Source organism: Ambystoma mexicanum, chromosome 7q (assembly GCF_040938575.1).
Source record: "Ambystoma mexicanum isolate Mex_15411 chromosome 7q, UKY_AmexF1_1, whole genome shotgun sequence".
Classification (NCBI taxonomy): domain Eukaryota; kingdom Metazoa; phylum Chordata; class Amphibia; order Caudata; family Ambystomatidae; genus Ambystoma; species Ambystoma mexicanum.
The window spans coordinates 516,541,390-516,567,708 of NC_090941.1; the positions used below are offsets into that span (position 1 = coordinate 516,541,390).

Sequence of the window (26,319 nt, forward strand, 5' to 3'; positions counted from 1 at the left end):
CAGGCCACGATGACAAGGAAGGCTCCCACGCGAAGCAGAGCGCAGCAGGCAGAGGGCAGGCGACAGCGCCCAGGACACCAGCACTGCCACGCAAGAGCAGGCTCACAGGACGGGAGGCCGCAGCGGGCCCAGGTGCCCAATCCTCAGGATACAGGCTGTGTTTTCACCCCAAATTCCGGCCACAGCAGCAGAAGAGCCCCAGCAGCAGAATCGTGGCACCAGCTTGGGAGAGAGATGCGGATTAGCACCGATCTGGTGGATTGTCTGGTGGGCGAGAACGGAGCTCCCAGACTAGGCAGCCATCTTCCTCGGCTGCTCAACAGCGCCCCCTTCCCTTCAGATTTTTACCTCCAAAATAAAGGGAACCCGAACCAGGTTCGCCTGCAGGGGCGGCCGGAGGGCGCATGTGAATCCATAAAAGATACCAACGCTGGAGAAATGGAGTTACAGGTAAGAAACTACTCCCTTCTCCAGCATTGGATCTTTCATGGATTCACATGCTGTGAATAGATTACATAGCAGTACCAATCATGCGTGGTGGAGTGTAAAGGCAAACCAATACAGAAACAGAATCACATACATGAGACAAATAAACCCATCCAGTGATCAAGTTTAAAAATAAACACCCCGATGCTGCGAGGCTTACCTTATTGAAATAGGTTGCAGAACAGCCCGTCCCACCTGCACATCATCACCATGCTGCTGCCCGACAGTAATGCCGGTTAAAGGTATGCAGCACCACCCAGGAGGCCGCCTGGCAAATATCCACCAGCGGAATCCCCAACCGTAATGCCGCCGAAGCCATAGACCTCATCCAGTGTGCCTTCCGAGTCTTACCCAAAGGGTTCCCAGCTTTAGCATGGCAGAACGAGATAGAGTGGGGATGTAACGGTATAAAGGTATACCGTTAAAGCTACCGTGAACCATTCAATTGAACAGTAATAACCGTCACATTGTTTATACCGGTATACCGTCTATACCGTTAAGTGTGCTTCTCAATCTGATTTGGAAAGGCTGCAGTAAGCACGTGCTGCGCAGTCTTGGTCTTGCACTGTTTGATGTGCCATCTGCCAAGTTTCAGTTGGAGCAGTTTTTAATGCCATTCCATAAACCACACGTGCCTGACACAAAATCAATATGTTAGCAAAAGGAAGAATGAATACAGTGCCAAGAAGGAAAAGGGTTAACTTTGGGTTGGCGGCTTTGGGGTTTATATATTTATAGTGGATAATGTTTCCTAAACATATGACAATGGGGGATTTCCCTGGTTCTATCATTGAATTTACATATAATAAGTCACATTGCGAAATTCACTCATCTCTGTGGGTATTCCCTGCTGCCATACCAAAGGGTAACATGTCCGTGATTACTGAACACCTTTTGGCCCACAAGTAAACTAAAGGCTGTAACGTAAAGAGAGCGTGCGTGTGTGTGGCATGCAGGTTATAAAGATGGCAACATGTTCATCTTCACCAGTAGCCAGTGAGGGAGCTAAAAGCCTAAATTACCACTTAAGAAAAGCTATTCAGTTTGCTTTGCCAGTCACAGCAGGGCCCCCCCCTCCTCTTCCCACGTGTGTTTCTTGGAAGCAAGGGGTGGCATTTCAGTGGAAAGTATGTTGAAAAGCCCAATTCTGGCCCTGGGTGCCTGGTTTTGTTTGCGATGATAAATCTGACAATTTATGACCTTTTAGAAAATATTTGTTAAGATTGGTTAACTCCACCTGCTATACCGCGATAACCATGATATACCGTCATTTGGCAAGAAGGTTATCGTACCATCATAAAACTAATACCATGACACCCCTATGCAGAGGACACCCAACGAGACAGTCCTTGTTTGGAGATTGCCCGTCCCTTGATGGACGGACCATAAACCACAAATAGCGGTTTAGATTTTCTGAAATCACGAGTTAATAAAACTTCAACGCTCTCTTTACGTCCAGCGAATGCAGAGCCCGTTCTGCAAGCGTGGATGCTGAAGCAAAAAAACGAGGGCAAAACAATAGAAGAGAGTCTGTGAAATGAACGAGGGCAAAACAATAGAAGAGAGTCTGTGAAATGTCATCGGCACTTTAGGGATAAAGTGCGGATTGGTAGCCAACACAACCTTGTCCTTGAAGAACCTCCAGTATGGGGGGTCCACAACCAATACTTGCAACTCTGATATCCTTCTGGCCGAAGTAATGGCCACCAGAAAAGCCACCTTCCATGACAGAATCTGCAAAGGAGTCGTCGACAGCGGTTCAAAAGGCAGTCTCATCAGACCCGAAAGTACCAAATTAAGGCTCCACACCGGCGCAAACTTCTTGACCAGAGGAAAAGTATGAAACAACCCCTTCAAGAAATGCTTGATTTGGTGACCCCTAAACATAGGAGCCGCATGTCGCCTGCAAGTAAATCTAGAAATCGCTGACAAGTGTACCTTTATGGAGGATAACGCCAGACCCCTTTCCGCCAACTGCAACAGGTAGGGGAGAACTTTTTCAAGGGAAATGTTCAAAGGGTCCACCACCGGCTGGCCCTTACACCACACACAAAACCTATTCCATTTACATGCATAGGAGACATTCGTGGACGGTGCTCTTGCCGCCTCCAAAATTCGGCGACAGTCACTCGAAAGCCTTGGCAGGCCAAACTCTGAGTAGTCAGGAGCCAAGCTGTCAGGCTGAGAGATCCCGGATTGTGGGGCCACACAGCGCCCTTGTCCTGAGACAGAAGGTCCGACGTCGCTTCCAACTGAATCGGCTCCGCCACAAACAGGTGAAGGAGATCAGAGAATCACAGCTGCCTGGCCCAGAACGGAGCCACCAGAATCACACGGCATGGGTATCTCCGAATCCACTGGAGGGTCCGTCGGATGAGCGGAAACGAAGGAAATGTATTCGCGAACTGGCCCGTCCACAGGAACGAGAACGCATCCCCCAGAGACTCGGGGTGAGCCCACCTGCTGGCGAACTCCCTGCACTGTTTGTTCTCCATCGTTGCAAAGAGATCCAACAAAGGATGGCCCCACTTCCTGAAGATCATGGACACCCGTGCTCCTTCAGCTGCCATTCGTGCAGCTGACCTACATCCCTGCTGAGCGCATCTGCCTGCACATTCAACACTCCCGGCAGATGAAACGCCACAATACCAATGTCGTGCAACAGAGCCCAATGCCAAAGTTCCTGTGCTTCCTTCGACAGCACCCTGGAATGTGTGCCCCCCTGTTTCCTGAGAAAAAACATTGTGGTGGTATCATCTGTCAACACCCTCACCACAGAACCACGTATGTGCGGCAGAAATGATTTGAGGGCCCAATGAACCGCTCTCAACTCAAGCACATTTATGTGGAACCAGGACTCCACCCGAGACCACAGGCCTTGAACTTGTGAGCTGCAGAGATGCGCCCCCCATCCCGTCTGAGAGGCATCCGCCACAATCGTAAATTCTAACTCCGGCTCCAGCAACGGCATGCCCCAAACCAGATTGTCCGAGCACTGCCACCAGCAAAGAGCTTCCACCAGAGCGCCGTTGATCACCAACTTGTTTGACCAAGAGCTGCGACTCTGAGCCCACCGGTCCGCGAGGAACTCTTGCACCGGCCTCATGAAGAGACAGTTTGGCAACAGCAGAATGCATGACGCAATGGCCCCCAGCAGCGACATGTAGGTCCGGACCGACACCCTTGCACCGATCTTCCACTCTGCCGCCATTTGCAGGGGCTTCATGACCGTCTCACCCGAGGGCTTCACAAGTCCCAGTTGAGTCCGAAACTCCGCCCCCAGAAACACCAGGTCCTTGTAAGGCGACGGAAAGGATTTCTAAAAGTTTATGGCAAAGTCTAGCTGTTGCAACAGCTGCATGGTAGCACCGAGACTTTCCTGCGCCTCCCCTGGCGACGAACCTCGCACCAGCCCGTCGTCCAGGTACGGGTATACGTGATGACCTTCCCGTCGGAGCCACGCTGCCACTGGCGCCAAACATTTTGGAAACATCCTCGGGGATGACTTTAAACCAAACAGGAGTACTAGAAACTGGTAATAATCTTCTCCTACGACAAACCGCAGAAACTTGCGGTGCCGTCGAAGCTAGGGAATGTGGAAGTACGAGTCCTGTAAATCTAAAGACGCCAGAAACTCGTTCGGCCGTACCGACCGGATGACTTCCTGAAGAGTGAGCATCTTGAACTTCAGGCGTTGGAGAGTCTTGTTCAACGCCCGAAGATCCAGTATGGGCCGCTACTTGCCATTGGGTTGCTTCACTACAAAGTAGCGGGAATAAACCCCTTGTCCTCTTGCTGCCACCGGAACCAATTCTATAGCCCCTTTCTGTAGCATAAGAACTGCCTCCTGCCGCAGGATTTGAAGGTGTGGTTGTAAGGCATACACCGGCGGGATGGAACCCGGGGAACACTTGAACTCCAGCGAGTGGCCCAGACGCACTGTGTCCAACACCCAAGGATCTGACGTAATCTTGCACCATTCGTCCACGTGCATCGCCACCCTGCCCCCCAGTACATTTTCCTGAAGGCAGTCATTGCTGTGGTTTAGCCTGCCTCCCCTTAGAGGTGGAGGGCTGGGCACCCCTTTTCCACTGGGCCTGAATGTCACGACTCTTCTGCGCTGACTGCGCCGATCTCTGATACCCCTGGGAGGAATAACCTGACCGACCGTAACCCCGTTCTCTGGTGGAAGCAAACCGGGCATTAACCGAAGCCCTCCGGAACGGGCGAAAGGAGCGAAAAGAGTGGCCACTCTGTAAAGCCCTCAATGATTTAGCAGTCTCAGTGTCTTCCTTCATCACTTTGAGGGCCTCATCAATTTTCTCGCCAAACAAATGCTCCCCCTCACAGGGCATGTCAATAACCTTATAATGCACCTCTGGACGAAAGTCTGAACTTAAGCCAGGCTTGGCGACGCAGCACTACCCCATTGTTAATCTGCTTAAAGCAGCAACAGCAATAAAGAATAATTCTTCCAAAAGAACATGAGTAATTTGTTCGCTCCACTAGGTCAACAGCAATATTAATACTGTGATTGGAAGCTTCCTCCCCTTCACGCACCAAGAGCATGGCAGTCTTGCGGTGCTCCTCTGGCAGATGTTCCAAAATAGGTGCTAGCCGATGCCACATCTCACGATCATAGCGTGCCATAATCGCTAAGGAATTGGTTGCTTTCACCGTTGTCACCCCAACAGTCAAAACCTTCTTCCCGAAGGCATCCTGTCTCCTGGCTTCACTGTCCAGAGGAGTAACACACTTGTGCTGACTCCAGGCCTTACGGCTGGCCGCTGCTGACACCACACACTCAGGGGTGGGCTGCAACACTAAGCACTTCAGGGTAGATTCTGGGGCCTTGAACTTTTTCTCCAGTCTACCTTTGACAGCCGGTTCCGAAAAGGGATGCTGCATCGTGCGCAGGCCCTCCCTGCTACATGTGGTCCAGAATAGGCACGGAGAATCCAGCTTTCCGTCTCTTGCCCATGTGATCGCACAGGAAGCACTCATTCCGCTCTTTCTCAGGTGTCAGCCCAAATTCCACACACGGCACCTCCCCGTCCGTATCCCATGCATCGTCCCTCGTCAGCGATGATGAACCAGTAGACATGGTGTCCCGAGGCACACTGACTCCGACTCTGGCAGTTCACCCTCAGGGTACGAACGTGGACAATCTTCTCTCACCGGCAGCGGCAACCCAGCCACGGCAGATGAACGCAGAGGAACACCAGCATCGTCCATGACAGGCCCCACCGGGACCACATTCAGAAGGGGCAACCTCGCATCCAGCTGGCTTAACAATGATTGCAGCGTGGACAGAACCTGGAGCGACAACATAGACTGCAGATTCACCATAGGGTAACTAGCAGGACCAGCACGCACACCCACCGACGTCAAAGGTCCAACACTCTGCAGTCCCAAGGCCGACAGCCCGAACACCGGCTCCCGGTCGTCGTCCACCTCCGAGGACACAGAAAAAGATGCCGTCTCCTGATGTAGAATGGTGTCAGGCATAAGCGAGTCAAAGGCGGAAGACTGCCAAGCCCCACTCGTCAGCAACAATCCTTCCGTGTCCATCCTCTATGACGAGAAAAGCATCGGGCCTTTATCAAACACTTTCATCGCCGGAGCCATTGACACAACTGTCAACGACGGAACCGTGGATGGAAGAGCAACTGTCGACGACGGAACCCCTGTCAACTGCACAGGCCGCTCAGAGGACAGGCTCCAGACCGACCCCACCTCCGAGGCCGGGTAGGTGCCCTCATTAAGCTAACCAACCGATGATTGCGGTGCTTACAAGTCTTTTGCGAAAAACCCTCCACAAATCTCGCAAGAGTCTGCTGAGTGATGGGGCTAAAGGCAGTAGAGGAAATCCATATGCCCGTCACCCTCATACACTTTCTTCAACCCACAAGTCGCACAGGGCCGGAACAGAGACTTCTTCGGAGCCCCAGAAGCCATCTCAATACGCAAATAGCACACGCATGTGCAAAAACACAACGAACACGAGGTGATCCCAACAGTTTGAAGATGGTTGAAATCTGAAGGGAAGCCACGGGGGCAAGGCTATTTATAGCCTACGTCCTATTGGTGTGGACTAAAGCACCCAAAAAGGACGTTGATAGGACACTAAAGTGTCAAAGTTTTCCATAGGAAAACGCTAGGTTGAAGTGACCGAGGTTCCCAGCCTGACAACGTGGAATATTCACAGCATGTGAATCCATGAAAGATACAATGCTGGAGAAGGAGGGCATTTCACCAATCGATGTGTGAGATAATGAGAGCTTGGACCACAGTACAGAATTCAACCGGGGGAAAGAAGGGTTTGATTTTGCAGAGTGTGTGGATCTGTTGCATTGTGGGCTGTGCCTCTTTGGCTATGTTCTTTTAGAAGGAAAGGCTACTGTCATCCATGGAGTCCAGGGATTTGGCTGAGTTTTTGACAGTTGAGGGGTGAAACCTTCCATACACATTATCCAGCCATTGTTGCACAAATTGTTTGGTGGGAGGACTGATGAGGACGAATTTGGTATTCAACGGGTTCAGAATAAGGTAAGCATTTGACATCCATATTTGGATCATATGCAGGCATATCTGCCGAGACGAGCAATGTCCGGGGAGAGGGAGCCCTGACCTTAAGGTACAGCTGAGTGTCATCAGTGTACTGGAGGATGGCTATGTTGGAAGATGATTGGGGAGAGCATGGAGCCTTGGGGGACCCCGCATGTGACTGGAAGTTGGTTGGATCTGAATAAGCTCATCTGTACGACCTTGGTATCTACCAGATAAGTAGAATGCCAACCATTTTAGGACCAGTCCAGAAGAGCCCATCCTGTCGGCTAGGAGGCAGAGAAGTATTTGGTGATCAACTGCATTGAAGGCAGCTGAGAGGTCTAAGAGGACTAGGAGACATAAGTGTGTGGTTCTGAGTGCATAATAGTGGAGGAGGTCAAGTTGGTTGATTTTGGCAAGTAGTTGGGTTGCAACTACTTTCTCTATAAGCTTCCTGATTAACTCATGACGGGTCTGTAGTTGTCTAGGTCCTCAAGCAAGTTTTTCTTTGAAGGGGTCATAGGAGACCCGTCTTCAACATGTTTGGGAATGCACCTTCACTGAGGGAGGCATTCACAATACTGAAGAGTGACTAAATAATAATGACAAACACAGTAGATCAAAACTAATACTCTGATAATCACAAGCTCTCTAAAATGAGCTATGTCAATATAGTGCATCAATAATTCTCACAGCAGTTCACAGGATCAAAACATCAAACAACTTTATAGTTGTATAAAGCCATGCACCCAAATACAATTCATTGTGAGTTGGAAATGAACAATTCAAGACTTGGAAGCATTTTCCAGGCAATTACCCCCATCCAATGTCTGGTCCTGGAAATAGTTTGTACAGCTGTATCCCCTAAATCCTAGACCTGGTATGACCATCACAGGAATATAGTACTGGGGCAAGAGACTATTGTGAATATCGGTATGCAAAGTCTTGCATCAAATTTGCCATGGCGGGTTTCCTTCTAGACATATTTAACATCAGGGTCTGTCCACTTGGTGACCAACCCTTGGGAGCAGTGGCAATTACTGCCATGTACTAATTCTTGCATTTCCCCCCGTCATCAAAAGGGTGCAAGGCTTAATTTGGTGATAGATAGTTATCAGTCCCTAGTATGTAGGCTTAATGCAGACATGCAGATTTTACATTAATGGCATCTTGTTATGGGTTGATGTTTTAGTTTTATTAAACAAATCTTCCTGAAATCTGTGACACTGGGGTTCAAAAGATCAGGACTTTGTTGGCTTCAAGATTATTGCCATTTTATCTTTCTGATGCTACACCAAAATACTTATATTTTTCTACTATTGTTCTTGCCATTTTGTACATTTCCTGCTCACGTATTTCCTCCTGCCTTTTTGTTAGGTACCACTTCCCTTGGCACCACTTGACTGTCATCACCATACCATTAAGTGCCACTCTTTCCCTACCAGTCAATCATCTGTGGGATGGTTGGTGTTCACATAACCCTGTATCGTGGGTCGTCTCGGAACTCACCAGGAAAAAGTTACAAAAGTAGTCAAAAGGGAGTCTACGCCAGGCAGGAAGTACCCATTAATCCTTTGCAAGCCTCCTGCAACATCCAGGCACATTAGTGAGCATTTACTCAACCAACATTCCAACTTAAAGAGTTTGGTGGATGACAGCATCAATGGAGATTCAGGTTGATCCACCGTCTCCTATTCTATCCTTCTCCAGAGCTCCTTGAGTTTGTAATTTACCTTTCACTTGTTGTTTGTGCTCTTCTATCAGCTGCCTTTTGAGGTCCCTAATCAGTTTTCTAACTTATGTTCACTTTCCTCTATCATTAATGAGTGTGTATCAGTGGTAAATAGGAACACCCATTTAGTTTTTGTTTCACAGCATTCTTCCTACACAATCCCACCGATTGTAAAATTCTAGAGGTCTAATAACATCACCAAAGGTATCTGGATGAGGTTGATTCTTCATAGTAGAACATTGCCTTTATTTAGTTTTGCCAAAAAAGCTGACGGAAGAGAACCAAGTGTTGGGTATAAGTCAGTGAAAGCAGTTTTGATAGTAGGACTGACTTACTGGCAAGTGGGAGCTTTGCTATGAGGCATTTGCCTTCTTTCTTTCTGTTGAATAATAGTAACTGCTACTTTTGGAGTTCATGTAACATAGCCCTTTTCATTATCCCTCATGGTATAGACAGGGGTGCCGCCAAGGGATGGCCATGGTCCCCCTTATAAAAATGCTGCCCTCCCCCATATGCCACCTCTGCGGCCACACATGAGGGCACGCGATACACAGCCTGACAAAAAAGCAAAAAACCAGGGAATTTCGCACTGAACTGGGAATGTGCGATGGAGAGCCACGCATGATGGCCCCCCAACACACATGCTCAGTGCAACGTGATGGTGGGGGCGTGACCACTTCACCACCACCCTGGAAATAAACACCATGGATGCATGCTTTTCTGCATTTGGGTCGCGCGTCCAGACTGTTTATTTCCGGGTTTTGTTCCTCGACTGCAGGCCCATCACTTTCTCACTCAGATGTTAAACATTCCCACACATTTCTGTGGATTTGTCTTTCGTTTAGGTTGCACATACTGTGTATAGTGCCCCATTATTTTCGGATTAACACTTCTCAAAAGGAGACCTGGTCTGCAGCGCTGAAAGGATCCGATGACCAGGCAAGCGCTTGCAGAGCTGAGGCAAGCAGAGTGTGCATTGTGAGGACTATGGGGCTGTGCAGTGGTTATTTTTAGGAACGGTGCACCAAGCGCCAAGAAAAAGGTAATTTATGACATTTTACACTAGCAGCGCTGACATGTGCTTTTGAGAATGTGAAATACTTTGTGTAGCTGACGCTGTGAGTGTTTAGAATTTTAGAGGGGATTAGAGATGTCAGTGGTCGAAGTGTACCAAAAGAACTAGTGGAACTATGTTCTCTGCTGGCCTGCCCCTGATGCCCGCAAACCCGAACGCCACGCCCCTTCCCATGCGCATTCCAAAACCCCAAACAATCACACATGCTGTTAAAGGGAATGCTCAGTGCAAGTTCTTCCTACACTTATTTTAAAACAAATCCATTCCAGAACGATTTCTTTTTAAACCAAATGTATAGGAACAGCAAAACTTTTTTAATTTTTTTTTTAAGTAGAGGAGCACTGTTCCCAACTGCTCTTGCCCACTTCGACCACTGCTAGCGGTTTACTGGAGTATATTTTAGCTTCCACCTGGGAACTGCTTGTTTGACTACTATTTTCAATGCTCGTGTATTATCTTTGCGTGAGAAGAAATCTTTGTGTGCTTGTGTCTTATGAGCGCTAGAAGCACAATAATGCAAGTGCAAATTCATGCTGCTTTAGTAAGAAAAGTGTATTGTTGGACATTTCATTACTTTTAATGTTGGTCATTCACTCAAGAGTAATACTCAGTTTTTAGTCAGGAAAATGTTGCTGGGCCTACCACCGGAACTCCCAATAGTAAGTCTGCTGGGATCTCAAGAGTAGAGGTAAAAGGAGAGGGTTTTCTTGTCGTATGTTCAGAGACCAGGAGAGGGTTTTCTTGTCGTATGTTCAGAGACCAGGAGAGGGTTTGCTTGTCGTATGTTCAGAGACCAACTCCATAAAGCCCTGCCTCAGGTATAGAACTACTCCCTGACACAAAACCTGCAACAGCCCAATGCAAATGCAGGCCTTTTGAACTGCCTCTGGCTAGGAGGCTAGGCTCTGGCACAGCAGGGTATGATGAAAATGTGTGTGGTAGTCCAACAATAAATAACCCAATTTAAAGAAAACTAGTTAATGCAAGTTTAAATATCATTTTTGAGTTTGGAAATTACCCATGTTATTGCTACGCTTACACCTACGATTAGTAACCATTGCTAAGTCACTTTGAGACCATGAAGAAGAAGCCCACGGACATCTCTTCCTTCTTTAAGAAAAGTAGTAGCGAGAATGAAGTGAGGCTGAACGTTAGTGAGGATTCAGTGGAAGAGAAAGATAACAATCGAGCAAGCCAATGAACAGGCAGAACCAGAAGCAGAACATGACAGTGGCGAACAAGCAGAGTCAGCAGTAGGGAAAGAGAACAATGAGGAAGCAGCATGGCACGAAAGTGAGGAACAGGTAGCAGCAACAACATGAGAGGCAGGACTCAGCTAGAGCTATTTAAGCTGTTCCTGGACCAAAAGGTGAAATTATGACACACTGGCAGTGTGACCCTGATAATAAAATAGATGTCTAAAGAGTAACTCTTCTTTCATTCTAGCTATAGGTCAGTCAAGAGGAGAGGGGCCCAAACAACCACATCTGAAGTGTTTCCCTCAGTCAGTTCAGGGGGATAGAAGACAGGGCTTCATGAAAAAAATGATACTTCATACATAAATGGCTGGACTACTCAGAGTAAAGATTCGGTCTACTGCCACGCCTGCCAGCACTTCAGCCTCCCCCCTCAGGTTATTCAGTGTTTACATCTGAAGCAGGATTCAAAAACTGGGAAAAAAAGCAACTTACAAAGATGGGGAGTTTGTAGGCCATGACAAATCAGAGTCACATACTACTCCTATGTTGGCATGGGAGGAATATGAAAAGTCAATTAAAAGCAAATGTTCTCTCTCAGACTCCTAAAATGAAGAATATAATACAATAGTGAGGTAAAATAGAGAGCACATTAAAACTTTTGGAGAAGCCCTGCTACTCACAGCTACACAAAACATTGCACAGAGAGCACATAAAGAAACAGAAGGTCAGAATAAAGGAAATGTACTCTCTATTATGGAACTGCTAGCCAAACATGATCACAGTGTCAAAAGAAAAAGTCTAAAATATGCAACATACCTTGGCCATAGTACACAAAACGAAATAGTTGATTGCTTGGCTGAAATTGTCCACACCTCAATAATTAATGAAGTTGCACAAAGTGAGGCTTTCAGCATTATGGTAGACAAGACCAAAGACATTGGCACGAAGGAACAAATGTCTTTGGTAATTCGATATTACTACAATTGCTCAATGTCAAAGTTTCCTCACATTTGAATGCTGCAGTGCCTTCACAGAAAATTGTATAAATACTGCAGAAGTATGGCCTTGACTACATAAACCACCTAGTAAGGCAAACATATGATGGTGCATCTGTCATGAGTGGTAAGAACACAGGAGTGCAGGCACGCATTGAAGTAGAGGCCCCATTAGCTTTTTATGTTCTCTGCAATGCACACTGCTTGAATTTAGTATTAGTTTTGCTTGAATTTAATATTAGTTCACAGTGTGAAATGCATCCGTGAAGCCTATTTCTTTTCTCTTCTGCAGAAACTGTATGTGTTCGTGTCAGGGTCATATGTGCATCAAAGATGGATAGAGGTACAGAGGGACATGTTTCAGGGGGTCCGCAAGCGAAGGTTGATAGAGACACAGTGGGCCTGTAGGTACGATGCTTGCAAGACATTGAGGGACAGACTGCAAGCCACCATACGTCTACTAAAAGAAATAGCTGAAGAGAGAAATGGTGACAGAGCTGTATAGGCAAGAGGTCCATTAGCCCAAATAGATTTAAAGTGTGGTGACCTCCTTTTAACATTCACAAATGTTTTGATGAGATAAAACATCTGTGGGAATATTTTACAGTCCCCACAACATAATTGTTGATTCTCTTGTTGAGACATTAAACAGTTATAGAGAGGGCTCTCTCTTTAATGACATTTGGAACAATACTGTGACCCTTGCTGAGCAATGCAACATTGCTGTTGCACCTCCAGGGCATCCGGTCACACCAAGCTCTAGGCTTGAAGGTTACTACATTTCCATGTCTATATATCAAAGACATGCCAATACAGCTAAGGAGACATTTTGGGCAGATACATTTATTGCAATTGTTGATGGGCTTCTCTCGGAGGTGAAGAGATTTTCTCAAGCAAGTGGTGCCGATATGCAAGGGATACAAGCCTTGAATCCCTCGTGTCAGACATTTTGTGAGAATAATGGAGTGTTTCCCTTTGCCTCGCAATACAACTGCAGCACTGAGGATTAGAATCTGAGATCCCTCATGTAAAGCGAATTCTTGATAGGAAGCAAGCTAGCAGGTTTGAAAAACTGCCCAGTTTAATAGAGCGCACAGTCTTCCTTGAGCCATTTACGGAAGTGTTGAGATGTTTAAACTTTGCAAAATTGCACTTGCATTAGCTGTGAGCACTGCAGCATGTGAGCATAGTTATTCTGTGCTAAAGTTAATTAAGACTTCCTTGTGAAATACGAGTGATGAGCGATTTAGCATTTTGGGGTTAAGTGTAGAGTCAAAAAGGGGTAGGGAGATAAATCTTGATGAATTTGTAGATGTGCTTGCCAAAAAGACACTACAACAGGCGAATAAAGCTATATTAATAATACAATAATAATTAATAGGAATGTAAATAGGTTGAGTGCTGAGTAGGCTACATTAAAATGCATACTGTTGTCCATGATTATGCACTTTTGCTTTGTTCATGTTTAAGTTTGCAAGATGAGACAAAGTTTGTAGCCCAGTAAAGCAGGTATGTAAATAGGTTGAGAAGGCTATACTAAAATGCATATTGTCTATGATTTTTTTTTTTTTAAAGTAAGAACACACAGCAACATGAACCAAATAAAGCTGTATTGAAAAAGGTTTAGGCCTTTGTGTTTTTTTTTTTACTTGAGTAGACGTGTTCTCAGTAAATGTTTTGTTCCTTACAATGAATGTGCTTCTTTAAATTAAAGCGGTATATTTGTCTTTCCAAGTCAAAGTCGAACGATTCTGCTTGAAGAACAATGAATGGCCTAACCTGTATGTACGCATCACATATTCCTTACATAGCACACACACGATTGTGGAAGTCACGATGTTAACAGTACTGGTATTAGTCTATGCGCATCAGATACATCAATTAGTTAACTGTTAAATAATAAATGCAACTATATCAATATGCAATTCCTTAACTCTCATATACACAGTTTTCAACTGGACTATATACTTCATCAGCATACTACGTTTCCTGAAATTCAGTTATGTGTTTGTTTTGGTGTGCCGCCCCAAGATTTACAGTGACCTCATCAGGCAACCCCTATGAAAAATGTCTGGGGGCACCACTGGGTATAGATGATGAAGTGCCACGCACTCTACAAAATTCATTGATCTGCCAATAAAATGCCAGGAGAGAGGGAGAAATACTATATGTGGACTATACTTAAGGGTAAAATCACTTAGTGAATAGAAAAAATCTGGTTTTAGGACATAGAAGTATATGAGGAAAAAGAAATATAATGATTTTTAGTCCGAGGATAACTAGATTTTGGCATGAACTCATGTGATTTCAACGAGTGTATGAGAATCTGCCTATTGGTGGTGAGAGGCACTTGGCATTCAAATGGCATAAAGCAATACATTGAGTATCAAGGATACCAGAGCTGTATCACTCCCAGATGAGCTCTCACAAGACCACACTGCATGATTGCCCTTCCCTTTCCTCCTTGGACTGTACTGCCAGCAACCCTCTTCCGGAGGTGAAGCAACACTCTTACCCACACTCACCACACATGGTGCTCCTTCATGGCCACTGTGGGCTTAAACCCTCAGCACTCACAGAGGGCCTCTGCTCTGCAGCAGAGAGCAAGCCACACACCGGCTACAGGATCAGTTACAGCTCTATTTATGATTGTGTGTATTAGGAAACAGCCATGCAGGTCATGTGCGATTGCCGTTTTGATTATTTTCTTGCACTGGTTGCGTGGGCACAATAGAATGTTGCTTAATAGGGGACGCCTCAAAATAGAATATTGGGAGATTGACAGGAGGTGGGATTCATTAGATCTTTAGTCTTGCGAACAAATTTTCATGTTTGGCGTCTCTTGATCAAGGTAGTCTTTCTAAACCATATCCCCCTTGGTTGTTTTTTCCCAAACATTCTCAAAGTCTCAAAATGTTGGAGTTATTTCACATTTTAATAACAAACAGTTAATTTCCTTCTTGTCCCAGAGTTGCCCGAGAATCACTTTCAATCTTTTGAATCTCTTCATCCAGGCGAGGCCTTGCTTTGAATTTTTCAGGCTTTGGTCGGGTGTCCCAGCCTTTCCAGATGGCAATGGAATACCATAACTCCCAACAAAGATTCTGCATTTTCCTGTTTCTACAAAATTATGTTTCTTTCCATCTTGAAATACTTCATTAGCTTTAGCCTTTTGAAAAGGTCTCATGTTTTCAGTCCAATTCCCAGAATGTCACAAAGTTCTTTCTTGTATATGAAACACTTTAGGAAAACTGCCCCAGTTCCAAGGATGCAGTCTCGTCTTACTTTGCTTAGTTGAGATTTCACTTCAACTCCCAGAATGCAGTGTTGCTTCCCATTGTTTTGGATTATCCACGGATAAAGTGAGCATGCTAACTCCCAGAGGACCACGGTGACCTGGTGGTATTTACATCTAGGTCTGGCACCAATTCCCCATTTTCCCAGCCGCCTGGGCCTTGCAGTATCTCGGGTATTGTCTTAGCAGCATTACAATGGCATGTGCATCCCACCATTTCAGCACCAGCTCAGCGGCAGGTGCCTCAGTGTCTCTCAATACAACTTAGCACTGGTCCAGTGCCTTGCCTCTCAGCAACAGAGCAGCACCTTGTATCACACAGGAAGTTCCACATACGCAGTTCCAAGCAAAGGGGTATAAAAACAGGTAAGGCATGTTTGGCAGATGCAATATACTATTTCCATCATCACAAGAAGGGAAGGACAGATCACCAAAACTCCAAGGGATATGGCTAAAACAAAAAAGAATGGAGACAAGAGGTGGGAATCAACAAAATACAATGCGTTCTTGGTAATGTTCTTGGTAATGTTAGATCAAAGATCATTGCAGTCCCTCTTAAACCTCAGAGCTTTATCCTGTGCAATCCCATGACCAAAGTAAAGAATATAAGCCCTTAGTAGGAGCCACATCCCCTGTACCTTAAGCATCTCCTAGATTGGATTGGCCTCTCTGTGGCAATATCTTTATCAGACCCCGACTTACCCTAGGGTTTTTTCTCTTGACGTTTGGAGGTAGATCTTAAAACTCCTCCTCTGTTTCCAACGCCTCACCCCCATCCCCACCACTATGGTACTTATGAGTCGGATTTTCACCCAAACCTTGGTTCTCAAACGTGTGCAAGATCCTTTTGCTTGTGCTGCCGGCCTTACAGCTACCACCACACTTTGGGGTAGTGCTCCAAGACAGATTTTCCTGGTATATGTCTTTCAAGGCTTGTGCCTATCTGCCTGTTGGGCCAGGTTCTCAGCAAACCACGTAATCTAGCCTCCTCCTCATATATAGCTTTTCTTATTCTGTGGGTTATCTGATGCTCCACAACCACGCGCTCTTAGTATCCAATTGACCTTCTTGGCTTTGCCATCACTGGCTCTCGCTTGCCGATACTCCTTCACCACTTGCAGTCTCACTACTCTCTGGAAACGTCACCCTTACCCCCATGAGGCCAGGAGGTTTTTGCTTACTTTTGAACCGGTGCTGGTAGTGAATGGATCATTGTGGGATTTTATTTGTGTTTCCATTTCCCAATAAATGTAGTGGCTTGTGATTAGCTCCTGTGTGCATACCTTTCTCTCACTTAATCCCAGGTGCTGTGTGGCAGCTGGATAACTGCTGCCTTGGGTCCTGTCATTATAAAAACCTTGCCTACCATGTTAGGGTGAGGCAGGAGTGTCATGGAGTCCTCTGTGACGAAGTGAGGGAATTTGTCCCTTTGCCTCAAAGGCAGCGCCATCCTCCCTGTGATGCAAGAGGTGCGCTCACACCACAACAGCCTCTCTAGTGGTCGAGGCAATCAAGACCACACCGGGAGAGACTCCACCCCATTGGAGTCAAAGCTCCCGTTCCCCGTGAGGAACTCCTTGATGTCCTCAAACTGATGCCATATATGGATTTGTGTAATATAATGGAGCATTATCAATTCCATGAAGATGAAGTGAACTTATGCTATTCACAACAGGAAACTAAGACCCTGCCTTTAAATGAGTCCTTTCAATGGAATATGCCAAGGAGACTGAAAAGGAATGATATGACAAGAGAAGTTGAGAGACGGCGCGAGAAGCCAGAAAGCCCCCTATGCATAGCAGAGCGGAAAGGAGGCAGAGCTCTCGAAGAACACAGACCCTGCGTAAGCCAGTCAAGCTCAGATGCGGAGCCAAAGATGATGCGAGACATGTGTATGAGAACGGAAGAGAACACAACATGAGTGAAGAGAGTTCCATGGTGGCATGATCACACAACAACTGATGGGAGAAACCCACTACCGAGCCGACATACAGCACAAGTTCGATTCAGAATACGAGAAGAAAATGCACATGGATCAAACGGCACGACAAGTGAGCTACGGAGCCAAGAAGAAGCAGAAAGAGATTCCAAGACCTTACCTTTGTCGGTGACGTTACCTCTTGGAATAGAAGTTAATACGGGGAACGGGATTACAGGACAGTTAAGAGGGACTCATTATAAATCAAACAAGACTAGTCTCAGTGCTACTGAGAAAAGTATTGGAAATAAGCAGAGGAATCAGACCCATGTTCATGAAAGGCAGAGCTACATGAAATAAACAAAGTGGGAGAGGAGTAGAGTTAAAAACGCGTTACCTTGGGAAAAGGGAAAAGTCAACCCAGGTCCTGAAGATGACAAAGAGAATATAATAAAGACATTTGGGAAACACAAACCCATGAGACCAGGGAGATAAAGCTACTGCATGAAACAGCACTCTGAGAAGAGAGGCTAGAACCTGATAAGAAAGAGAGAAGGAACTGTGGTGAGGACGAGTAAGGACCCTGACAAGGAGGGGTTATGTTTTGGGCTACAGACTTTTATTAAACAAAATAAATCAAACCTATCTTTCCCTACTTCTAGGACGGTTTTCCTCCCTCAACCTAGAAAAACTCGGGTGCACGTCAGAATGTCAGTAAAGGAAAATATGCTGTCCTCTGTCTCAAATCCATTACTCTATCCCTGACACTAAACAACAAAGTTTGTTCACTCCCTGGGTGCTTCCATGTCAGAGCTACCCCCTCCAAATTTAGTTAGCTTGAAGCGTGGTTGCATCAGTGTATGGTTGTCATTAGAGCGTAGATGATGTCTAGGCTGATGGACAACCAGGCGATCAGTCAAGTATTGAGGAGCAATAGCCGTCCAGCATTTATATGTTAATGACAGCACTTCATGCGCGATACTGTGCTTGACAGGTAGCCAATGTAAGGCCTGTCTGGCTGGACTCACATGGTCTCGTTTTTGTAAGCCATGGGCATTTTGTGTGGGTTGGAGGGCGTGTAAGTTAGCTTGTGATGTTCTAATTAGAAGGGTATTGCAATAGTCAAGCCTGGTATTAACCAAGCCAGTGGCCAATAGTGATCTGTTACCAATGGACAAGTAAGGCCTTAATTGGTGCAATAACGTGTTGACATATCCACAGCAGGATAGGATATGAGAGACATGAGGCTTCATGGGCAACTCACCGTCCAGAAACACCCTAAATGTCTTTACACATCTGGCCACAGAGATCTTACTGCCCATGATGGGGAAGCACTCAAAGAAAATCTAATTTCGTCAGCTGACGGCCTGAAGCAATGATGAGCAGCTCAGTCTTTGCGGATGGCAATGGAATTTAAACCCATGCAAGATTGGATTGCTTTGTACACCTCCTTCAGGGTCTTGGAGTCTTGTGCGTGATTGCCTGACAGCTCAAGGAGAACCTGTTTGTCGTCAGCATAATTTGTATATTGTACACCCAGGTTATCCCAGATGTTGAGGAAGGGCCTGATATATATGTTAAACATGGTAGGGGACAAGCAAGATCCTTGCAGCACTCCACAGGTGGTGATCATGGGTGGTACTTATGGGTGGTGCTTTAGCATTCTTGATCACCACTTTAGATGTTCTTGGACCCAGGAAGGATTCGATCCATTGTGCGCCCCTTCTATGAGCAGTATGCAAGGCCTTTCAGTCTGTCCACCAGGGGATTATGTTTGACACGATCTAAGGGCGCTGAGAGGTCCAATAACAAAGAGGGCAGGGTGGCCCCCTTCCACAATACCATCCTGTAGGGCTGTTTCCGTCCCATGCCTAGCTCTAAATCCTGACTGTGGGGTACCTAGGATCTTATTACTCTCTACAAATTCCTGAAGCTGTAGGTATGCAACTTGATCTAGGATTTTGAGGAGATATGGGACATTTCTTATTATTACACTGTTTCATTACTTGTACCTCTGGCTTTCCCCAGCCCCCACCGGTTGCCTGCGTTACAGCACTGCTTCTCCGGTTCTTCTTGGAGTCACCAGGATACTTCTTTTTGGTTCCCGTCTGTACCTGGTTCATCTGCGCGGCTCCACAGCAAACTTTTACTGGCAGTCAAGGCATCGTTTATGGACCACACGCTCCAACTGTTACCGGTCATGCTACAATGCACTGCCTCCAAGACTCAAATACGTCAACCCTGTGCAGACTAGCAAGACCCTGCGCTGGCGTCCCGCTGTTCGTTTTCTCTCCTCTACAAAACTGCATCACTACAGTGTCACAGTGGTTCTCCTTCTGGATCCCCCTTGTCCTTCTGTAGCGTTTAGTTTAAATAGCTGGGTCTGTCTGAGCAGAACATCAGTTTTATTGACAGAGGCTGTTGGAGCACTCCTTGTTTCCCTGCAGGGTTCCCATGCTCTTCTTCGTCCCAGTATTCTTAACATTTAGGACATCAGTGACTTCAGTATAATTTATGGTATTACTGTCAATTGATGGGAAGGAAGGAGACAACCAGGGTAATATGTTTTGGGGTAGAGTGTTAGGGAGGCTTTCCCCCAGGTGGACGTCCTTATTCCCACGTGGGGAGACCCTGCCTATGAGGTCCACCAGCAGATTACCACCCCTAGGGGGATTAATGGGTAGGGGGCTCACCTCACTAGCCTCATATGAAAGGGGATCCCCCTCTGGGGAGAAGTGAAAGGAACTAGTGAATGGAGACAGAACATATACAAAAGTCATAAAAGGGGAGAGGAAAACTATTAATCCTCTACAAGAGTTACAGAACTTAATCCAGAACATAAGAAACTATTTGTGTATGGTATATTGAGTGGAACAAAAACTATAGAACACCCTGTGACAAAGCACAACAATCAGGAGAAGGGAGTCATTCGCCTGTCCTTAGTTACATTAGTGGTAGGGTCCGATCGCTTATATTTGGATAGTTAACTGACTTGTTTTGGATATTCATCCTGACTGACAATCACCTTAGTTAGTAAAATAGGTAGGGAACACCTAATAGATATAGGGAGAGGTACGCCTTAGTTAATTTTAGAATAAATATCATGCTTAGGATTGTCTTCACATCCTCTGTATCCTTCCGATCCTCCAGACCACCGAAGCAAATGTTTAGGAGCAACTGGAATCTGCATCTATCAGTGTTCATGCCCCAAATGCTTCCAATCCTTGTAATTTTCGTCACTGCTAAAGGACTTGCCTTAGATTTCGGTTTGAGTTCCATGCCAGGGCTTGCACACCTGATGTGTGCTGATTTCTTTGCCCCAAGCTTACCATGGAACCGTGAACATGGCAAGAACTGTTCAGGCAATTACTCACTTATCTCCTACATGGAGTTTCCTCTTTAGGATAGAAATGGTCCCCGAGAACATAGCTCTGCAGTCTCTCTACCAGTTCTTAGCAGAAAAATGACTGTAGTAACTACAATGGTTCTCCCAAGACTTGGACATGTGCTGACTCTCAGAATCACTGAGGGATTACTGGGAGAACCAGTGGTCCCCCATTAACCATCTCCATATCTTGCATCATGAAGCTGGTGGATTTCCGTGTCCCACAAAGTTCTCCAGTCTTGCTTTTTGGGCAATGCGTATGACCTTGCCGCATTGGGCATGACAGGTCTCTGATCCACACATAGAAAAAGTATTGCTCATTATTGTTGCCATCTTTAGGTCACTCTGAGTTGGTCACTATGTAGACAAGGTCGTGGTTATACAGCCAGGCTTTGAAGGCATCGGAATCGGGTAAATATATTTTTCTCCCTTGATCCTTTACTTGCATTTTTGAAACGTATTGTGGTTAGTAGTGCTAAAAAGTAACCTTTTTCTACATATAATTCTATAAAGACGGATGTGCACCCGGCATCCTGTGATCCCCACCTCTTCCAATATTCGAGAAGCAGGACTGTTTTAAGAGTCACAGAGATTGGAGCCTTTTTATCCTTGCATCTAAATCCAGAGGCTGTCCCAATGAGTATAACTGGCTTATGTTCACCAACACTTTAATGTTCGGGTGACTGTTGTACAAAATGAAATGAGTACCAAGCCCATTGTGCATTATGTACACAGTGATGCAAGTATACAGCCTTTTTGATCACAGACATATTTATCAACGGCAAAAATGTATGGTCATTCTTATGTTTGCCAAAGAGTCTTTGACTTCATGCCAAACAGCCAGGAAGCCTCTTTGGTGATTTTTGCCTCATTCCTCTTTCTAATAGGTATATTTTAGCAGTGTATCAGATAATCCATCCTGGATTGATAACCTATGAGAAAGAAATGTATCAGGTTATTCTGAGCATTGATAATGTGCTTTGCTCTGTGAGACAGGTGTAACTTTTTTATTAGGACTACAAGATATACTAGAAGGGATCTTTGCACAATTAAATAATGTTCTTTTTTTAAATTGCCTCTTTTTCTGAGAACACACACTGTTTTGTCTATCGAAATGTTGTTCCTTTCTGAGTAACAATAAATAGAGGAAAGCAAATGCAGTTGTAGATCCTGCAGCCCGATGTTCTTGTCTCTTACAAGGCCTGCTAGAACCACAGCACCCCCTGCATACCTATCACATCTACCCTAAGGACAATGAGCCCTCAGGGTGATGGTGGAATTCCTGCAGGACACACACAAGGACACTGGCTCCTAATACCGGGCCGTATGGTGATGCCTCTGTTGGTGCTACTCTCACTACTGTGAACCATAAAAGCACAGCAGCTCCCTCCCCAAACCCCTTCACAATCACAATCTCTTTTTCTCTCTTAGTATGCTGGGGTTGCTCTAGCAGAGGCACACCTAATGCAACTCTCAGCAGCTAGTTGCTTTTATAATACTCTGGCTTTGCCATGAATATATTTCACTTTGTTGTTGCCATGTAATTTAAATGGATAATATCTGCATTTCCAAGTAGCTCAGGTCGAGATTAAGCTGTTGAGCTTGACCCACAGTTAACCTAGGGAAGCCAAAGGGGTACTTTAAGGAATCTGTCTTGGCATGGTCTGAAAACTCCTGGATCAGACATGCTAGGAAACCCAACTAGAAAAAATAACATTTTAACCAGTGTTCCCCTAGAGACTTCCCAGTCTGGTATCTAAACAAACAGCATTTCCCTTTCATTCCATGTGGCCTTTAAGAAACATATACAATGTGTTGATTTAATTTTTTGCACACATCTGGCCCATGCGTTCATTCCTACTCCACTCACAGCTCTCAAATGCTGCTTGTATTGCAAGACCCAGTAGCGTTGAGGGGTTGGAGGTAGGTGACGGGCAAAGAGGGCAACCAAGATATATATATATATATATTCGGGTTGCCTTTCTTCTTAAGCAATGTCAGCCCCTAAAAGTATCCCCTCATTAATACGTGTCATCATATTAGACGTCACTGAGATTTCACTGGCTTATAGTTGAATCATTGCTTATGCAGTGTAGCATATACTAAGCTCTATTGGAAATAATAATTCTACACCAAGTGGATCAAACCCTACCCCATGATGGGACCACTTCTATGAATAATACTGTAGACATGAATGGCAAAGGATTGTAAAAAAAGGTAGATTTTACTACAGACTGATGTGAGTAAGTTAATCTTCAAATAATTGTGTAACCTATTTCAACCCTTATCAGTATTTTCCTCGGACATTCTTCTAATGTTTCTTGAAGACCAATGGACTGGTTGTTTTTGGAAGGAAGGAAGAATGGCTCTTAAACGTTTTTTTCAACAGGTTTCTTTTAAGAAAATGAGAAGGTAGATAAACACACTTTACTGTAGACTCGTGCAATTCTGGCATGGTTGGCGACCGCAGAGGATAAAGATTCACACCGTCGAGGTCCTCCATCTCCATGCTTAACCTGTAGAGAGCAGATTTCAGATTAAATGATTAAATTGCTTCATAACCAACTTATTCATATGCCATTCCCACCACACAGTGTCTGGCCATTTAAAAATCAACACAAGGGGCGGAGGGTTCTACTACTGTAAGCAAAAAATAATACAGAAATGTGGTAGTTAGAGGTTTTGCCATTGCTATATCTAGGAGCACAGGGTCATCTCTTCATACACAGACCAATGCAAGCGCATTGATGATTTTTTTCAGAAGACAGTATAGCAAAATAATATCCATCTATGTTGCTATCAAATATTTGCTTCACAAGCCATTCTGTTCTGATACAGGAGGTGTAACCTTATTTGCTTTATCACTACAAAATAAGCATAAATCCTCAATTGGACCAGAAGGAAAGTGGATACGGAAGGGTCCATTCTGGTAGCTTCAAAGGTACAGTTTTTGTAACGTATGTATATTAAAGGAGACGGAATCCCATAAACCAAAACAATGGGGTAATGGAAAGGCAACACTGTGCACCTTATACCTCAAATGAGGGCCCTTATGAAGTTGTCTGAGGATTTCAGTAAAAATACTCCTACCTCGGAGTGTGATATAGATATACGAAGAATTCATGTGTGGAAAATGGCCAAACTATGGGCAGTAAGTACCAGCTAATGAATGATCTTGAACAGAAATTCTTAATCAATGCACCCTGAATAACCTGTATCTGTTAATGCACCTATAATAGAGCTTCAAAGTGACAAGTAGATATTATTGTTAGGTACAAATGGAGACTGCCATTTTTTTAGACCAGTTCCATGGGGGACATTCTATGTTCATGGAGCATAGTTGTAGTGTCTTAAGAGGGCATGCTCCATCACTCACCCTGGACCAGGTCAGCGTACTAGGACAGAAAGGAAGCAAAGCATGGGGGTTCTCTGTACATTTCATCCCGTAGAGTGAAAACATCATTCATAATAGCGACTTCTAGAATGTAAAGGTAAAGGGAGGGCCGTACACGTACCTGTTGGGATCCTGTAACAAATGGACGGCTTTCCTTAGTTCATCGATCATTGGTGTACAGATGTCCTGGTCTGGCATGTGGTGTCTGTTGGCATAGTGAAAGAATGCATTGGATGCAAAATTATTACCATCACAGCAAGCATTCTGCTAATTACCATAGCTGGAGTTCGTATGCTACATGCTATGAGCTGTAGAGTACAAGAGCAGGCTATCATACATGTCCAAACACAAGATTAGGGATTTTGTTATAAGTTCCATTTCTATGTCAGTCATTCCCTTTGTTCGGTGTAAACCCATAACGCACAATACACATTACATAGCACATTTGATATCATTCTGGAATGGCAGATCACAATTAAAAATATAGCAATAATAAAAGGAAATCATCAATAGCACAACTGCCAGAAAAATATAATGTGTCATGTCCCCCTAAAGGGAATAAAATAATGCCCCAACAAGGACAGCAGATTACAACCATTTGAAGTTAAAATCCCTTATTGGTATTCGGCACAACAAGAGTATAACAATTATTGATTAGCTTGGTGCTCCTAAACCATGCCCGATGGGTATATTTCGATACATTTCTATGTATCATGCTTAGGAGTGCTTATATGAGTCTCTACTTGCTTTCAAAGACACCTATGGTAAATATGCCTTGAATGCCATAATCATAACTTATGTTCATTCATTTAAAAAAATGTAAAACAACTTCAGACTTGTCACAGAAAGGATCATATCAAAATTACCAGACGCTTCTGCAAAACAATATGGAAGCACAACAGCACATCACCACCTGAAATGAAATAGTCCTCCACTGTGAGCCCACATAAGAGGCTTTTGCAATGTGGCATCATAAAAGCATACTCCCTGCGAACAAACCTCGGTCACCTTCATATTCCACAAATAATTCCAGTTAGCGCCAGACTGAAATATTTGCAATTCAAGGCTACATTTAATAGCATTCATTTGCAATACAAGCAGAGCTTTACACACCCATGGGAGTTTAAAGACCAAGACCATGTTCCAGAACCACATGTCCACATGTTGCATAAATAAAGCTCAACTAAATAACCACTGTAACTGCAGCACAAACTAAAGGAGAACTAGTCTGGATTCAGCAAACCTAGTAGGGAAAATAGCACCCTTTGATGCAATGGAGGTGTACTGGGGTTATTTGCTTTCATCTCAGCAGCAAGTAGTGATGCCATTAGAGGGGTTACAATCTCAATCTTGTACAAGGAGGCTGGATCTTAATATATTAAGGGGGGAATTCATGCTTTTGGCAATCGCAGGTTGGTGAGAAAAACCACATTTCAATTAATCATTTGACATTTGCAAAGAAATTAGAAAGATGGTTTCTCTCCAACACAGCTAATTATTCTATTAGCAGATATCTACTTACTCAGTAGTGCCATGATGTCTTATGGCTAATGGTTGTGCTTTATAGATACAGCACAAATAAACCAGACATTTGGTGAAACGGTGTTCGCTTTCTTGAGCTTGCAAATTATTAACTATCTACAGAGGCTTATCTGTTATGCAGGTCTTGAATTTGTGAGTGGGAGATACGCTTAGTCAGTATAAGAAACTTAGTATTTTGCATACAATGCATATGATTTAAATTTGTTTGTGGGGACATTGTAATGTTCAATTGAGAACTTGCAGAAGCCATAGTCTAGGAGAAACTGAGGATAGTGGCACGATTGTTAATGCTCAAATGTCAATTTGCTTACATTTCTTCCTCCGGCCAATGTCCATCCTCTTCAATTTGTAAGGGTTCATCAAGATCTTCGGGACTACCCTATGCAAAGAAAGAAAGCAATGAAGTTAATTAACATTCAAATTAACATTTGGATTATATCAAAGGTGACCAGTAACAATATTATCGATTGCATGAAATCTCTTTTCTATCTCAGTTCAGAGCCAATGGCCGTCCTGTACTACAGCAAGACCATTTTCCCCTGAAAAATGGAAATGGGTATTGTGATGAATCTGGCGATGTCATCACTTCTTGCCCAGAGAGTCTCTCTCCTTATGTGGCCTGGGAAAGGCGGAAGCTGCCTGATCCCGACCTTGTGGGTGGCTATCTAAGGGAGGACCATATGGGGGAGGCGAGGAGGCGCCCATGGGGCTGCAAGGGCATTGCTAGATGAGACAAGGTGTTGACCTTT

At 44.8% G+C, this 26,319-nt stretch overlaps 1 protein-coding gene across 2 annotated transcripts in view; it reads right to left on the reverse strand.

Moving 5' to 3' along the window:
• LRCH1 (leucine rich repeats and calponin homology domain containing 1) overlaps positions 1–26,319 on the reverse strand; it is a 1,427,405-nt gene that overhangs the window by 410,971 nt on the left and 990,115 nt on the right. For both annotated transcript variants that reach the window (XM_069640111.1, XM_069640112.1), the window contains exons 10-12: positions 25,882–25,949; positions 24,150–24,233; positions 23,061–23,150 (exon numbers count right to left, since the gene is read on the reverse strand). In XM_069640111.1, coding sequence (XP_069496212.1) covers positions 23,061–23,150; positions 24,150–24,233; positions 25,882–25,949 — 242 coding nt within the window. The remainder of the gene's footprint in view (positions 1–23,060; positions 23,151–24,149; positions 24,234–25,881; positions 25,950–26,319) is intronic.